This window comes from Corvus cornix, chromosome 8 (assembly GCF_000738735.6).
Source record: "Corvus cornix cornix isolate S_Up_H32 chromosome 8, ASM73873v5, whole genome shotgun sequence".
NCBI classification, from domain to species: domain Eukaryota; kingdom Metazoa; phylum Chordata; class Aves; order Passeriformes; family Corvidae; genus Corvus; species Corvus cornix.
Window position 1 is genome coordinate 9,138,042 of NC_046338.1, and position 17,949 is coordinate 9,155,990.

Genomic DNA, 17,949 nt, shown 5'->3' on the forward strand with positions numbered 1-17,949 from the left:
ACAAGAAAATGGTACATTTCTAGCCAAAGAAGTAAGTATATTTTCCCGAAAGTTACACCTAGGCAATATTCTATATCTAGGAGTATAAAAGGATCATCTGACACTTCCAAAAAAAAATCTTGGGTTACAGAGACAAAAAAACAGTCCCGGCACTTGACAGTGACATCTCAAGATGCCAGTTCCTCTCTCAAAAAGAGATATAAGGCTGCAGTCATACAGGATGAAAAATGAATACACATTAACCATCAGATCATCTCTTAAATTACAAAGCCATGGCTGCCAATTAAGGCAAATGTCTGATGTATTTTGTTCATCTGCTTTTCATTAAAGCTGATCAAACAAGACCATTGAATGCTTATGAAAAAATACATTTTTAGGAAATTACTGCTTAATTTAATTTAATGTTGAAAAAAAAAGCTGTTCTCAGCTTTTATTTTTTTAAGTAAGTGAAAATATCTTCTCACCAAGTGAGCTAACTCTAAGGTGTGGGCAAATAAATAAGCAAGTTTTGTGCAGTGAACAAGGTCTGGTCTTCATGTATTTCAGTACTTGTTTGTTTACAAGCACAGGCTGCCCTCTGTCAAAGAGGGTTTTTGCTCCTGCAAACATTGCTCCAATTGGCTGGATTAAGATATCAATTTTCCTTGGAGGTGCAAGGGCCAGTGTGAATGCTTGGTGGTGGCAAGGGGGCTTTAGAACCACACAGCATCACAGTATTGTCAATAAGCAAAATGAAAACCAAATGAGGCACAGTAAGTTGAAAAAATTAAATTACTTCATTCTAAGCTTTGGAATACCAGTGAGGCTGGCCATTACCACAGAGAAAACAAAATAAAAATAAAAATAAATAAAATAAAAACCAGAGAGAGCTAGAAAAAGTATTCAAGAGAGGATGAAGATTAATCAGTTATACAACACACTGAATTAATCTCATCCTACCACAAATTATAAACCCACTCCATGAGAAGTCTGCTTCAAATTGGCTCACAGAAGCAAAATTCTCTGCAACCTGATAACCCATACTAACAAGGAAGAAAATAAAATTGGGCTCTTCACATGGTTGTGTATATCATTCTTGCATCAGCAAAAGTGCCTTCTACAACAGGATTACACCTGTGTTAAAGGACAATAATTGCTTTAGCATGTGCTGTCTACCTCCAGCAGCTGCCTCACCTCTAGAGAATTAGTACCACTACAGTTACACTACTCAGCAGGAGCCAGCGTTAAGAGTGGCAGCACGAGGACTGAAGTAGGACTATTGTTCAAAGGGGCTTAGTACCAGCTGTGTAATTAGTGTTTTACTACACGGCACTGAGGAGGTCGCTGGCTAAGTGTGCCACTACCCACAGTACTCACCTGCTCCTGTAGATTACTGTGTAACTACACTTAGCAGATCCATATGCAATTACCATGCAGCCTGCACTGAAGTTCAGAACATACAAATAATTACAAATCATCATGAAAGGTCAGCTCTGCCATGACATGATATTCACCATGGGTTTTGTTATTATGCTGGCCTGTTTCACCTTCTCCTTTTACAGACTCCCACCCAGGTCCTGAGCTGGGCACATTGAATCAGCATTTTCAGCTGGCAGAGGCTGTGAATATTGTCCATTAATTTAAAGGTGATATCCACCTCTGACACCCTCAGATGAATGAAGATTTCACCTCCTTCAACCCTGCTTGTAAAAACCCTTTTCTTTCACAAGGTGTGTCTGGACTTTCCCTAGACTTTCATTCACTTGGTCCAGCACTAAAGGCAAAACTTAAAGGCTTTTGCCATGATACAAAATGTTTGTGGATTTATTCCATATAATTGTTAGAGATCTGCAAGAATGACTGCCCAGAGAGTTTGAGGAATCTTTGTCCTTGGAGATATTCAAAAGCCATATGGACATGATCCTGGGCAGTCTCCTTGAATAGGGCTTTGGACACGATGACCTCAAGATACCCCTTCCAACCTCAGCCCTTCTGTAATTCTGTGAAAGATGGAATTCTAGTTGTTTCTGGTTTTATGTATGGAAAAACCAACTATAGAAGAAAATAATCCTGGATAGTTATCTTTGAACAACCAGTTCTCTGAAGCAACAGTAAAATTATTCAACTACTAAAGCAGGAGAAATGTTTTCAGCGCTGTTACAAAACTGCTCTGGGGTGCAATTCCATTTAAGCTTTTGACTTTATCTATTCTGGTTTTCATACCCCTTCAGAAACACTGCCAGAAAAGTTATTAAAAGTGGTTATAACCACATCCTTATGTTACTGTAGCAAAATTCTGAGAAGAAACTTCACTAAAGGAAATCTACATCCTATGCATTTAGTTTGAGACACTTGTGGATAGTGTTTTCATAGAGTTACTGTGAAAATACAAAAGCAGAGTATACCAACCACTTTGCAATCCAAAACCTCAGCATCAAATGTGAGAAAAAAAATCCTTTCTGATCAGGTGAGGTGAGTTAAATGTTGATTCAAATAGTTTCAAAAAACATGTAACAAAGCAACTACAAATGATAATTCTTAGATCTCAAAGCACATAAAGAAATGCAATACATGTGTCCAACATCTTAAAGAGTCAGGAAACGATCCAAAGCTCACCTCAGACTGCGAGACCGAGGTCTCAAGGCTGGAGAATGGCGCCCTTCCTCATCAGTGATGCTCTCAGTACTGAAATGCTTTGTCAGGAAATGAAGTTCATCTGCCGTGGGCTGAAAGGGCAGCTGGTGCAGCTTCTCCTGAGATGAGCATGATGACTGAGTACAGAAAAAAATACAGAAAAGAAATGCACTAAACGCATGCATAGGGGTCAGCTAATGAATGGAAGAGGAACGGATTCTGCCAGACACTGCGCACTCCAGCGGAAAAGAAAGCTATTTATCAGACCAGGTGCCTCTCTTATTATAATCATTAGGCTAAGCCAACCCTTACATTCAATGACAGAGCTGGTGAGATCAGGAAAACTTTGGGAGAGGGCTAGAGAACCACTGCATCTGATTCTGGAACCAGTACATTTGATCATGCAGGTAATTTACTATCAGGAGACAGAAAGGAAGACATGTGAGTACCAGCACTACTCAGGAAAGGACAAGGAGGTTCCTGGAGTGGTGAGCAACTTTCTTTCCTTTTCCCTCATGCTCTCTTAGCTCAGGAGTTTCACTGGCATGCAGAATGCTATGGAGCTGTGTAGACCTAAGAGTTTTCTGCTGGTTATTGGCTCTCATTGGAAATTGCTATTGTAAATGGTCAGGATTTTATTTCTCCTTTTCATTACCCATCAGGCTTCTTCTCTAACCAGGGAGGCAATAATAAAGTAAAGTATCTGACTTTAAGATTAACAGAGTTTCTTGTTATTGAGTTAAACAGCTTATTCTTCTGTAAATAAGTTGATGCATTTATATGACACATGTCCTGTGATAGTAATAGACATGAAGCTGTTTTAATTCGTGGATCTCATAAAACCTGAGATTAAAACAAATATTTGTGGCAAATGCTAATAACATCAAAGTTGGACGTTCCAGGAGAAAAAGCTGAAGGTCAGCTAACAAACGTATTTTTTGTGTGCATGATTCTTCAATGCCCCTTTCCATTTCACAGAAGTAAGAAAATAAATTACATAAGGAGAAATTATAAATTCTCTTTCAAAACAAAAGGGAAAAAGGAAAAGAAAAGGTGCTGAATAATCAGAGTAGCACTGAACAACACCAGTGGGCCTTATTAAAAGAATCACCCTGACCTAAGTTCCACAGCTCCTTATTATCTGATGAAATGAATTATGTACACTGTTCCAGCAGAAAAACTTTTCCTTTTGCTACAGTAACACTCACTCAGACTGGAAGCACCACATCCCAGTACCAGAAGTATTGGTAGGAGGGAATTATATATGATATAACACATGACCAAGTTTTAACTCACCGAGCATGGGAAAGAAGACATATCTGTCTCTTGCCATATAGCTAGATGATTTGGATTGACATTTTCTGAGGGAAAAAACCCAATCAACCAACAAATCTGAGATAAACAAGTCACGTAGAATGCATCTGGTCAAATGGTGCAATTATTCTAAGTATTGTAAGCAACATAAAATCAGGTGATATAAAAACCTGTAAACCTAAAGATCCTATTCTTAGATAAAAATTTAATTGGCTCCAGATCCCAGATCCGCTTCCACTGCACTGCACAGAGACATTTACAGAAAAGAACCCCCTTGAAAGCCTTGGGATGTGCACAAACTTCCCAAGCATGCCTGGAACTGGAAGCCACCACTTCCAACGTTTTCTTTCAGGCAGGTCTAGGTGGAGGGATCATGCTGGGAAGTCACTTCCAGCCCAGTGTGCACACACTGATGATTACACAGGTAGTGTATCAGCTTGCACTGGTCTGTCCCACACTGAAGCCAAGACAGAGTGTGGGTATTTGCCCCTTTGCCCACAGCTGTTCTGCTCAAACTGTTTACGCCAAATACAGTGACTATTGTCTCTGTTAAGTACAGAATTATGCAGGTCCTGTTTTGATTTTCAGAGATTTCTTTGATGTCTTTCTTTGTGTCTCAAACAACACAAGGAGCAGGAAGAAGAACTTGCCTATGAAAAATCCTCAAAGGAAAAGTTATGTGGCAGCTGAAATCTCATCCATGGTGAATAATACAGATCCAGCAGCAGAGCAGGAAGTACTAAAGACTTCATCTTACAAACCTGCATTAGCAGATACCAAAGTTCTGGCATTGCAAATACATGTCTGATTCAAAATGAATTAAGGAAGGTTAGCACATAGTTACTTGAATTAGAAAAAAGAAAAATCAAAACTTATAATCTAGAAAAACCATTAAAAAACTTTATGTTTCCCAACAGAAAAATCACTGGGGAAGCCGTGCTAGTCAACCCATGGACAGCCCAAAAAAGTCCTCCCTTCACTTCCTCTCCCTAAAAGAAATCAGATCACGAAGTTTAGAATTCCAGAGAGTAACTAATGAAAGCCCTGAAGATAAAGACCATGGACTTTTCCCTGCCAAGGGCTTCTCTAGCAGTATTAAGGCATACAACCTTTCAATGAAAAAGCATGAAAGAAAATTGAAACACTTCTGAAGTATTGATTTTCAGGTAATCACATCACAGTACTCAATATTTGCAGCAGACTAATACAAATATCCCCCGGTGTCTTAATTACAGATGCAGAATTAGCCAACTCTTCTCCAGTAAAAAAAAACAAGCTATACTACAGTTGCTTATAAACTAACTCTCCATCTAAAAAATGAATAGCAGATTAACTGCTTAAAAATAATTGTATATTGGCCCATCTAACCAATTATTTTATGTTCACCTAACTTGAAAGGTCTTCTCCAGCTTTTTCAGTGTTGGTTTGACGATACATCTGGTCTTCATTATTTGTATGGAAAGGGCAAATGTGGTTTGTCTTTTATTTAAGTGTCATACCTCATTTGGAAGCAAAAAATAAAGCAGAATCTACAGGTTCTCACTGACCTTACACTAGGTAAATGCCTTGGTTTGTTCAGTAGGTTGGCAGAGCAGGTGATCTATGACCACAGAGATGAGGGTCAGCTCTTGCTCTCATACAAAACTCAACCAGCAGGATACAGAACAGACACTGCCCTTCTTGCTGTTTCATTTCCCACTGACACAAACACCAGAAGGGATGTCTACTGGCTTCCTACTATCTTGCTTGAGAAAGAAACGTAATCTTGAGGACTGATCATATGAAATGGAAGCTCAAACTTCTGTTAAATTCATATCTGCAGCTATGAATTTAATTCTACACTAATTCATTGTGTCCTTTTGACAAGCTCCTTCACTACCTCTTACTTCAGTTTCAAAGTCTACGCAGGAATAACACTGCTTATCAACTTTAAGGTGTTACTCAGATCAATTCAAATTAATTCTAATCTGTGAAATGCTGTGATAATAGGATTGGCTTAGAAATGTAATCCCAGGTTTAATACCTCCAACAATTGCATCACTACTTACTAAACAGCCCATTTCAATGTCTCTCTAGATTGTACCACTAAACCAGCAAAAGGACCAGAGATGAGAAACTCAGTCATTTATGAAAAAAAGAATAAAGCTCTTGGAATTACACGTTTCAACCTATTTCCTGCAGGAAGGTGAATTCAGGTCCACATCACTTTATGCTTCTCATTACACTTCCCTATTACTCACACTTCAAAAAATTACCATTTGAACTGATGCTTTCTATGTGACATGTCTATCTCAGATTTGTTGGATTGTTTGTTTGTTTTCTTATGGGAAAACATCAATCAAAATGATCTGTCTATTTCTGGGAACATGACAAGAGACAAATATGCTTTATTTCCCATGCCAGAAAGCTGAGAACTTTCTAAAAGTAGCCTTGATTTCAAAGCAAGAATTGATACTTCCAAGAGATTTTTGGTGCTGTTACTTTTGCTCTCTCCATGGACATACACCTGAAGTCTGGTCAAACTACAAACTCTTGAAAAACTGCAATTTGGCTTCCAAAGGTGTCATCCTCACAAGCAAATGGGAAGCTGTCACAGTGACTACCAATGATCAAACTATTTGGATGCCATCCATATGGAAAGTAACTGTACTTGCTCCACGCTCCATAGCTTGCTCCCAGAAGAGGACTTAGACATGACTTATGCCCATGAACATCTCGCCTAAGACTATAAAGGTGAAAGCAGAGCCCCTTTTTAACAGCTGCTCTTAGATACTTCAGTATATAATAATGTGTGGCAGTGAAACCAGGGACATCTTTTTCATGTTGATAATGAATCCTACTACATTTTTCTGTGCTACTACCCACATATCTGTATGCATACTGAAATCGAGTCATCTGCCTTCTAAGGAGACAAAAAAAACCCCCAAATTCAACAAGAAAAAACTTTTTGAAGTTCAAAAGATAACTAATGATAGAAATTGCGTGAACTAGAGTTTGCAAGAATGTGTCTGAACAAATGAAGTTATAGAGATAAGATTAACATTGCAAAATCAAATTTTAATCATATCAATTCACACTAATAGGAAACTTTTGACCCCAATTTCTTCTCTTTCTATATAGACTGCATTTAACACTCACCTCCAAAGAAACTGATAAATGTATTTGAGAGGCACTAGAAAGCTTATGGATGAACTTAGAACACTTCACAAGGTAAACAATGATACAGAGTAAGATCTGCATAACGTGGAGTACTGAGTCCTAATTAATGAAGGTGTTTATTATTAGGAACATAGTCTAAATAATTCATACAAAACCAAGTGATCAGTATTATGGAAAGAGGCAGTGATTTGTTACCACACAGTTGAAGACACCATAACACACATACTAAAGCATGTTACATTAAGTCTGTACTGGCAGCCTTTAGAGTTCTAATGTTTCTATGCTTGTCTTTGCAAGGTTCTCATGGATAACCACAACACCCAGCTGACCTAAACTAAAGAGTGAGATTCATTTTAGGAAGCATGTCAAGAGTTACAAGGGTTAACGTGGTGCTGCCAGCTTAGTGGTATTACTGACAGAACTCAAGCACACTGCAACCAGCCTTTCTAATGATGGCTGTAAGAACTGAAAAGCTTCATTAGGAGGTTCAAATTATTGGAGTTGAATAACAGATGTGGCTTATCAGTTTTTCTTTCTGCTAGCCTGATAGCAGAGGTTTTCAGACTAAGTACTTGAAAGCAGACAGGAGTTTCATTTCCCAGTTACAAAAAGCTGAGAGCTGGAAGGTATTTATGCACTATCTCTGAGTCCTGCCACTTTGGAGACTTTGTGCCTTTCAAATGATTGCTCGAGCCAAGTGCTGCACTGGGATTTCACCAATGCTAAAGGCAAACTGCAAGATGATAGGAGCTGGGAAATGGAGGAGAAAAGCAGCAGAACCAATAACTAAAATAATTTTTAAAATAATTAGTATATTAAATAATGTTAGCAAAACAATGAAGAAAGATCCAGTATTTTAGTAGAGACTCAAAAGCTGATTTGTTAGGGTGTATTTGTACAAACTGAATTGCTTGGAAAAGTCTGTGTCACTTACTGAAACTGTTGAACTGGGAGTGTTTGTTCCATATCCAGATGAAGGAAGGGAGGCCAAGGACCAGCGGCGTCCATCCGTTCTGGGGAAAAGACGTGAGGGAAATTACAGTCAGGAACACATTGTGGCTAATTCTTGAGAGAAATAATCAATTTTCTCTTCCATATCTCCTAACATCATGCTTTTATTAATGTCTTGAGTTATTCAGATAAATCAGGTATCCTATTTACAATCACACTTGTGGAAAAACAGTTAGAATAAGTTTGAAAAGCGAAACTAGGTGACCTTGGAAAAGATAAAGCAAAGGGGCACCAGAATCCTGCATTAAGTAGATGCTTTTTAGCTGTACAAAACTTGGAGTTTCTGTAACAGAGAAATAAAAACAGCTCCTTGCAAACTTCTTTGAAAAAGACACTCACGCCTAACATACTTACGCAGCTCCTTGTCTTGCAAATGAAGATTCAGATTGAGGACAAAAAAATCACATTAGATCAAGAATCAGCTGAAAGCAGATTAATTTGTTTACCTTCTCAGAGGGCATTCTGCCCAGCACATTGCTTGGCACGCCTGAGAAATTAAACCCACAACAGCAGATAGGAACAGAGCCAAGGGGCCCACTCGAAATACAGATGTAAATCACAGAAAGCTCACCTAGGGTCCTTTCTCCTCCAGTCAGTGTAACACTAGTAGTTATTTCCCTACTGTAGCCAAATAAACATGTCCCTCAGGGAAAACATCCAAAACACTGTGGAGATATTGCAGAAACGTCTTGTTTTGCCAATGTCAAAACTGAGGAATTGAGGAACTACACAAAAGCTTTGAGAAGAATCAGTGTTGCCCTCCTTGAAACCCTCTTCTTCCCCCAAACCCAATCTCAGTGAGGATGAAAACTGAACATTCAGGTCAGTCTCACAGCACTTTTTCTGTCCCTGATCTATTTTCCCACATTTTGTGTCCTTAAAATGGACAACCACGTCTTGTTGCACAATGGGATGGGCGTTATAAAGTCTTCCTCACATCAGTTTCCATTTGCTTGGGCTTTTTCTTGCAGCAGAGTATCAGTAACTGGTCATAACATGAAGCTGAATTAGAACAGTTCTAACCTGCTTTGGAATGATGGGGGGAATGGGGGGACTGGTTCACATAGATACAGTGAATTTATGCAAGTGCATTATAAAATAGGATGTTTGGTACAGGTTTGAAACAGTGATTATAAAAACCTCAACTGTTATCTTCACTGTAGTATTTCTCATCCCACCACCCATACCCATGAAGCCTCATCTCCAGAAAAACTTTCAGTGCCCACCAAGACAAAAACCCCTGTTTACAGTTTTTCCAGCTCTAGTTCCTTTTATTTTCAGGCACTGATAGACACCACTCTTTGCCATCCATCTTAGAATGAGAGGGAAATAAACTCACTGTTCCACATCACTGAAAGAATATTATGTCAACAGAGTTTTTAAAAGACTCGTGCTTCATGCATTAAAAAAAATAGTTAAGTCTGTAATGCAGATTTTTATTGCATGCGTATGTTACAGCTAAACCCCATTTAGCCACAGGTGATGTTTTCTCTGGCAAGACAATTAAATGTAAAAGAACAATCTCAAAATAATTTCAAGTGAAATGGAATTCCTTTCTCAACCCTGAAAAACAACTATCAGCATTACAAAGTTGTTGCAGGCTGTGGTAAGGGATTGAACACCAAAATTTAATGATCTTCACTGAGCTTCTTGTAACATACAGAGGCATTGGGGAAATATTTAGCTCAATGATTCAACCTCACTTTGGATCCTCAGTTCCAAAGCAAAACATTCTGTTTCTTGCTGCACAAGTCACTCATTTCTTGCAAAAGAAAAGCTTCATTTTTTTTTTTACTGAATTACCTAAATGATGTATTGAAATAACTTCAGAATTTTCATTTTGACCAAGTTAAAAGAAAATATCTTTCTCAATTAGAAAATTCCAGCACACCCCTTCATGCTTGGGCTATTTTCTGCTGATGCAATCAAGGCAAGCAATGTGCTAAGCAGTCAGGACACATATCAGCTCTTCTCTAGCAGAAAGAAGTGGGACAAGAGTGAAAATCTTTCAAATCAAAGGAAGGGAAAAAGACTTTTAAAGCAAATTCCTCCTGCATTTATGCAAAACATTTCAAAGCTACTTCAGTGTTTTGTTAATAAACATATTTTTAGAGACAACATGCAGTATTACTTCAGCATAAGACACTTGGAATGAAATCTTTAGGTTTTTTATTTATTATAGACACTTTGCTAGCACAACAAAGACATGCAAACAACAAATTTTGCCTCTAAAATGACATTTTAATTAGTTAATTAAGGAGGTGTTTTTATGGCAGTTAAATGCTATTTCATGAAGAAGCAGATCAATTTCAAACAAGAAGGAGTTAGAAAAACAACACATCTTCTCCAGAGCGCTACCTGTTTATAATTTTAAGCCAAAGTGTAAAGATTTTCTGTTTCTATTACAAAGACTAGAAGCTGAATGCTTAAATGGGGTTTTTACAGCATGAACTTGTTAGGGACACGTGCTCAGCTGCACAGAAGCACAGCTCACACACACACACAAACAGCAGCAATGGGATACACGTTACCTGTCTGCTCTGTGTCCATGGCTGTGTGGAAAAAATTGTACAATAGTTATGAGAGAGAGAGAAGTAAAAGATGCATGTGATTTCTGAAAACAACGTTCATCTTCTGTTAGTGGTATTACTCCAAGATCAGTTTTAGTGAGTATGAGCAGAATTAACCATTGCAGTGGTTTCAACCACACATTTCCTTATTCCATCAGGAGGATTCCTGCCAGTGCTGTGGCTATGACACAGCCATTGAAAGGGTATCTAACAGGGATTTATGGTTAATCACAAGTCAGACTAAGGACAATCTTGCAGTAAATTGCAGTGGCTTTACAATAACACAAGTTTTCCAAACAAGTTTCCTACTCCATCTCAAGAAAAAACTCATCACAGGGCTATAATGAAAGAATGGAAATCACAAATGATGTCCAAACAGGATAATAAATGAAGAAATTACCCCACGAATAAAAGGCAGAAAATCAGCAACAAGTAATTCCTGTGATGGCAATGGCAGGAAATGAGGTAAGGGCCATCTCTTAAGCCCCACGCAATGTCAACAAAAAGGGTACTGTGCAATATCCATTTCTCTGGCACCACACTTGCAATTCCTTAATTCCATCATATAGAAGTTATTCTGAGACCAGTATGGGGTAATCTAGCATGGATCTGTTGTTACTGCTCGCATGGCTATTCAGGGTGTAATGCAAGTAGAAAATAGAAACAGGTTTCTAAAACAAGCTGTGCTTAAGTGTTCTTTTCCCTGGCAGAAAAAGTATAGAGAGGAACATGCATACTGTAAAATGAACCACTGAACTCAATAGGACAGGCTTAACCTTTATTCACGTATTCCTTTAAAAATTAGATTTAAAAAACATAAAAGTATGAAAGGGTACTTTTCAGAGTTTTATTATTAAAACGTGCATTTGCTGTCTGAACTTTTAGAAAGCCATGGTACTGAAGCAGCAAGTTGAAACATGATGTTGACAAGTTATGCTAAGTTTTGACAATGGTTTCTGCTGCAAATATTCTGCCATGTTCCAGGACCCAGAACTCCCTGTGAGATACTCCAGATACTGTGAAAACTGGTACAAGTTTGGTTGATTTCAACAGAGATTATTGAATACACCCAGGTCAGGCTTTAAAAACAAAGGTGGAGGAGTCTACTTGAATTGTTTTACCAGTAGGTAAAGCACTTATTTTCCTCCTGAGGCCACAGGAAAATATATATCCAGTGTCTTATATTTCACATGCTATTAAAAAGCTTTTTCTTATGTAAGACCAGAAGACCAAAGTCTACTTCAAACAGAATTCAAGGACACCAGGTTTTCTAGCAAATCACCTCAATGGAGAAATGCTCCAGGGTTTTCCTGCCATTCAGATAAAGGGTGTACCTTATTCCATCAAATTCCAACCCTTTATTCTTCTTTGAAGTTTTGAGACTTTTTTTTTCTAACTAGTCCTCAAGTTAAATCTGTCATTCTCAGAAAACTTACTTCCTTTCAGGATGATCACACATTTCCCATCCTCAGATCATTTGAACACAGATTGGGGTTTTTTCAGCCAAGGCAGAGTTTAACAAATCCAAAATACTCTCCTCACACTTGAATCTAATAACCCACCTCCTATGCACAAACCCTGCTTAGGAGCTCTCTAATTTCCCTGCTCTTTCTTTCTCACAAAACCTACCTTTCTGTATCACTATCCATTTCTGCCTGCCTACTGGGATTCAGTATTCAAATCACCATTTTTCTGCTTTTCCCAGCTGTCTCTATTCTTTCTATCCTATTGCTAACACTAAATCCACCACTGCAGTATCAGATTTCTTTCCAGCAGTTTGATACACCGCATGACCAGCACCTGTCCAACACTTGCTGCAGGACAGATGACAGCTTCACATTTGGGTCTCTCAGTGCTGCTCTTCTAGAGGTTCTTGTAGACTTGCAATTTCAATTATCAGCTATTTTCCTCATTAGAGCAGTAATGTTCTCTTGACAGCAATGCCCAAGAAAGCAGAGAAAACTCTAGAGTCACTACAAGTGAGAAGGGAGGGAATGAAGGCACAGAGCTGTGCACACCTAATTTAAGGTATGTTTATATCTTTGCGCAGACATAGCAAAGAAGATCAGCACATAGCACCTCAGTGAGAGCAACATCTAGGACTACAACTAAGTCACAATTACCTAATCATGGCTGGCTTTAATGTCACTGTGACTAAATTATTTGTCATATCACATGCCCTACACGTCATCCTTCTGGGAGAATGTTGTCTCTTCCCTAGGCAGCATTAACTACTTAATTTACTTTATCTTTTTTCTAGGTCTAAAAAGTACCTAATACTTTCTGGTGCTGCCAAGATGTAATCCACAAGGATTAAAATCAAATAAAATTGTAAACATCAAAGAAAGTAAAACACAATCAAAAATGTTCTAACCCATAGGCCATTTGTAAATAAAGTGTATAGACTATTTGCTTGCCAGCCCAGAGAGAATAGATCTTCCCTTACCTTCGGGCAGGAACAAAGGAAAAATGAGCAGGTGCATTTGGAGAGAAGTTCCTGGGACTGTCCAAGGGGCTGCTACCTGTTTAAGAAAACAAAAATTAACAGTTCAAAACCATTTCATTTGCATTTGCAACAAATGGAGTCAGTTTTCAGTGTTCTGAAAGACTTTCAACTGCAAGTCACAAATAATTGGAAATATGGGGCTTTGAGTCTTTGAGCTTTGAGCATTAGTTTGCTAAAGAAATGTTCTGACACAGATGTACCGGTATTTTTCCTCCTTTTAAAATAATTTAAAGGGTGTGTTTCACTTCCTACTTTCAGGTAAGTAATGTACCACCCATAGACAATAGAGTCTTCTAATATTTTGCAATAATTTTTATCTACAAGCTTTTCCTAACACTTGTCAATGAAAAACCTGAGTTGGAAATGACACTGATGAGAGTTTCAGGAATAACAAACAGTAAGAAAACTTTTCTTCCTAATACATGCCAAGGTTGAATGTAAAATCCACTGAGAAAAAAAAAAGACACTCCATGAGAACTGCCCATGATAATAAAAGGACTATGTATATGTAAGATGATTTGGCTAAAATCTATTCGTAGTCACACTAACTACCACTTTTCTGAAATAGTACTTTTACCATGAAAATGAAAGTACCAGGGAAACTATACAGAAAGGAAGCAAAAACACTTAATTTTCTCCTGGCACGAGTGTTTTTCCTCTGGGCTTTGTCACACGGTGTTTAAGCATGGTGAGTGGTTTATTGCAACGTATTTTATTTCAAAGTAAAAAGCAACCATCACACAGAAAGCCTTTCTGAAAGCCAGGATCATTTACAAACTAACTACAGAAATGTTTGGAAGTTATGGATGAATTCGCAAGCTTCACATCAGTGAGTGTGCATTCTATTGGGCATGAAGTGGTTTGCTTTTTCTGATCATTAATATGGGCACAGAAGAGAAACTATACACAGCAAACATGTGTCAACAGCAATTTTTTTGTGCAAAGACAACAATATAGCACTAAAATAAGACCAGGAAAATGAAATAGATTCTAGAAAAGCAATACACTGCAAGGTACATCAGAAATGGTTTTAAATTTAGATCCCATATAAAATGGTTTTATTTTAAAAGCCATGTTGAAAACTCAAGTATGAGTCATATGCAAAGGACTTGTCTCTGTTTCAGAGGCTTGAGTTGCCCAGTTTGCCCCACAGGGCAGCAGTGATTTTGCAGTTACAGTCCCATCCAGCAACCTACTGAAGTTTATAATTAAGCTTCATTAATTTCAATCCAAGTTATCCACACACCTTTGCTGTTCCACTGAGCAGGAGCTCAGTTGAAGGCAACATTCCCTCACACTTCAGCCTTAGAAATAGGTCACAAAAGTCTGCAGCAGCATCTCTGCACAACTTCTGTGAGCAAGGTGTGCACACCTGGCACGTGTTGGGGCAGGGAGGGAGGAGGAGGAGAGGGGGAACAGGCTGATACCTCCTGGGGTATGTGGATGGCCACAGTGCAGCACAGGCCAGCAAACTCCATCTGGTCTGCAAGTCCACAAGGGGAAAAACAGCAGCTGGTTGAGATTAAACCAGCCCCAGGCTGATGTAACATGTGTCATGGGGTGATGAGAGAACTGGAGAGGTAAGTGAATTCCAGACCACTCCACAATCTGCTTCATCAAGAGCAAACTAAATTAAAAACAAAGAGTTTGAGCAACAGGTTTGTTTTCCTTGGGCTTGGTTTTCTTTCACATTGTTAGCTAAGACTAACAATGAGTTCACAGTTTAATATAACACAATTCAAGTCTTCATCCATAAATGGATACTGTTTAACCCATTCCCAGTACATCCCAAGTACAGAGGGGAGAGAGTGATCAGAAACCAATAGCTAAATAATTTTCAGTGCTTTCATTTATTAAACTTGTACTCATTTTAATTCTCATGGTCACAACGAAAAATCTGAACCATTTTGCTACTTTTGAACCACAAGAAGATGGAGAGGTCTGATAGGAGGCACTGCAAGCTTACAAGGATGATTGAAGAAGTCACCAAAGTGAAGAACTGAGCCATGCATGAACACACACATCCTGGTAGCAGCACATGCCTTGGGGTAAGGTCACCAACCACTTGCTAGCAGAAAGCTGAAGGAGCATTTCAGGATGCAGTGGGAGTGAGGCCTTTCCATGGTCATGCAGATGATCTAACAGCACAAGGAAGGCTGCCAGCTTTGGTGAGAACCTTGGTCTTGGCCTTCTCATTTTTCAAGCTTTTCTGACAATGAACACTACTGTGTCAAGATGACAGTTTTGAACAAAAATCTCATTGCCCAGTGTTGTTATAAACAAGCAATAAACTGTCATTGCCTTTTTATATCTTCATCAATCTTTGAGCTTTCTGGGGTATGATCAAAATAGAATTTCAGAATAACTGAGTAAATTGGGTAATGACAGTTTTTAAATTTTGAAATTAAGTATGTGGGTGTTCAAACTCTTCTGAGCCTGCACTGTGTGGTACAGAGATACTACTAATTTTTGAGCAACTACTTTTTCAGATGTATACGGCATATTTCCTTTCAGACACAGGAATTTTAATTAGATCCCCTGTGATTTGCTTCTAGTTTTAGAATGAAAAGCAATTAGTTTTTCTACTCAATTCAAGTCTGGGTGAAGCTTTTAAAACAACAACAGGGAGACAGGGAATTACTACTTTCCCTAAAATTTCCCAGCACTGCTGCATCTGCTCAAGATGAAGGTATTTTAATAAGAGAAACCTGAGTGCAATGGTCTCATTCACCAAGGCTGATCGAAACCCTATTTATTCCGTAGCAAAGGTAGATTCCCCTGTTGCTCCAGGGTTATAGTTGGCTACTACTGAACCTGAAATGCCTCTGTCTCAAGGGAGGCTGTTACACAGAATGATTGTCCATTAGGTAAATCAACACAGCTACACCAATGCCAATAATTCAGGCAGGAACCTTTACATCTTCCGGACACAGGAAGATGGATGCAGCCAAAGCATTTGTAAATCCACTACCTTCAAAATATGAAACCAGACCTTACAGGCAATGGCAGTCTCAGTTATCCCCTACAAACATGAATGACACTCATCAGATAGGTTATGAGTCCAAAAACTCACAACAGAACTACGCTGTAAAACTGAAAACCATACTTCTGAGAGCCATTAAAAAATAACAAATAAATACAAAAGGCAAAGTTTTTGTGGTTTTCTATGCAGGACATTCAAATTATTTGCTGAATATTAAAGCAAGCAGCTAAAGGTCATATGCATACTACAGAATTAGATGCCTTCCAGCACACACATTTCAAAATGAGCAAAATATTTAAAGCACCCTGTGTACAATGAGTCTCATAAACAATGAATGCCATGGTGCTCTCACACCACCCAAGGATCACAGGCATGATGTGCTGATGAACCTCAGCTTTGATAACCAGGGCAGGATCTAGGGTGGGATGTTACATACTCTGCACATTCTAAAAATAATAAATAAATAGACACCTCAGCAACAGCCATTTTTCTGCCAGAAGGTGGAACTGAACTTGCAGTGTAAGAGCAGAATCATTTAATTCAGTAGCACAGTGCTGCCTGTGAGCAGCTCCCTCTGTGTGCCATTACAGATAGGAGCACGGCAAAGGTCCCAGCAGTGACAAGTGCTTCCACTGGAAGCCAGAGAGCAACCTGGATACCTTACAGCTGTGGAAAGTCAATTTTAAAATAGCCTGAGCTTCGATTTTCCAGCTGTAAGTACCTATCTCCTTACTACTAAATTATAATGTTACTTCTTTGATTTTAAGTTTTTCGATTTAAAATATAATCAGATGGCAACTTAGTTATCAACCTTATGGTGTAACCTCTTTGTAATTTTCAGATTTTAAAAAATGGATTCAAAGAAATACAAAAAAATGTAAGGAATACACATGTGTACCTCTTTACTTGCCCCTCTCATTTCTAAACAAAAAGAATTTAGAATATAAGCAAAATTTTCGAACTTGCATTCCTAAAACTGGCCACTACAAGTTTGGGAGACTAAACCAGCAGAGTGACTTCCCCACAAGCTGTAGCTCTTTATGCCAAGGTACCAGCTCATTCTGGAAAATGCTATTCCATGCAGTTGAAAACTGAACTAGCACACTTAAATGTTCTTCATTCAGAAGTGATTTCATGGCAGGGTTCAAACCGTTTGGATGTACTTCTTTCCCAAATGTTGAGAGCTCTTTAAGTAATACTTTTCTTCTAAATTTTCTAGGGTATGAAACTGCCTGGCATCTTGTTGGGATGCTCTTTTGAGATAGTAAGTCCCTCTGCCTGGATCAGTGTTCATGAGCAGGTAGGTTTGCCTGACAGAAAGACAACTGTCCTAGATCTCACCCACTGACTTTTACATCATGTACAGAAGAATAACTCCTGACTTTACTGCCATACAGGACTTTATTTTAGTGTGGTGTCTGAACAGAAACACTTTAGAAAGCCTCCCTGGTTTCTCTGCATGCTTGCTGTTCCTTTGATTTGCAGGAGAGGTTCAGAAAGAGTATTAAGAAGACAAGATGAAAGTTCAAGACAAAAGAGGCTGGGGAGAGGCACCAGCATTTCTTAGTAACTTATCACTGCGTGTGCCTGAACAAACAGATTGATAGATATTCCTCAAATACTAAACAAATATCACAGCCTGTTCTCAAATTCACTCCTCATATATGATATTTCTTAAGAAAATATTTGTGACTCTACTCTAAATTTCATCTACTTTTGTCTTTTGAATATTTTTTTTTCCCCCCAAGGAAGACTCCTAAATATAGTACTGGTAGAGAACTCAAATTACAATT

General features: G+C 38.5%; 1 protein-coding gene across 7 annotated transcripts in view; it reads right to left on the minus strand.

The window, feature by feature from the left end:
- The window catches only part of MAST2 (microtubule associated serine/threonine kinase 2), a 188,659-nt gene that overhangs the window by 46,490 nt on the left and 124,220 nt on the right, over positions 1 to 17,949 (minus strand). For 5 of the 7 annotated variants that reach the window (XM_039555709.1, XM_039555706.1, XM_019291696.3 and 2 more), the window contains 4 exons: positions 13,114 to 13,189; positions 10,629 to 10,649; positions 8,021 to 8,099; positions 2,596 to 2,750 (listed from right to left, as the gene is read on the minus strand). In XM_039555709.1, the coding sequence (XP_039411643.1) occupies positions 2,596 to 2,750; positions 8,021 to 8,099; positions 10,629 to 10,649; positions 13,114 to 13,189 (331 nt within the window). The remainder of the gene's footprint in view (positions 1 to 2,595; positions 2,751 to 8,020; positions 8,100 to 10,628; positions 10,650 to 13,113; positions 13,190 to 17,949) is intronic. The other 2 variants (XM_039555707.1, XM_039555708.1) reach the window with 2 other exon arrangements.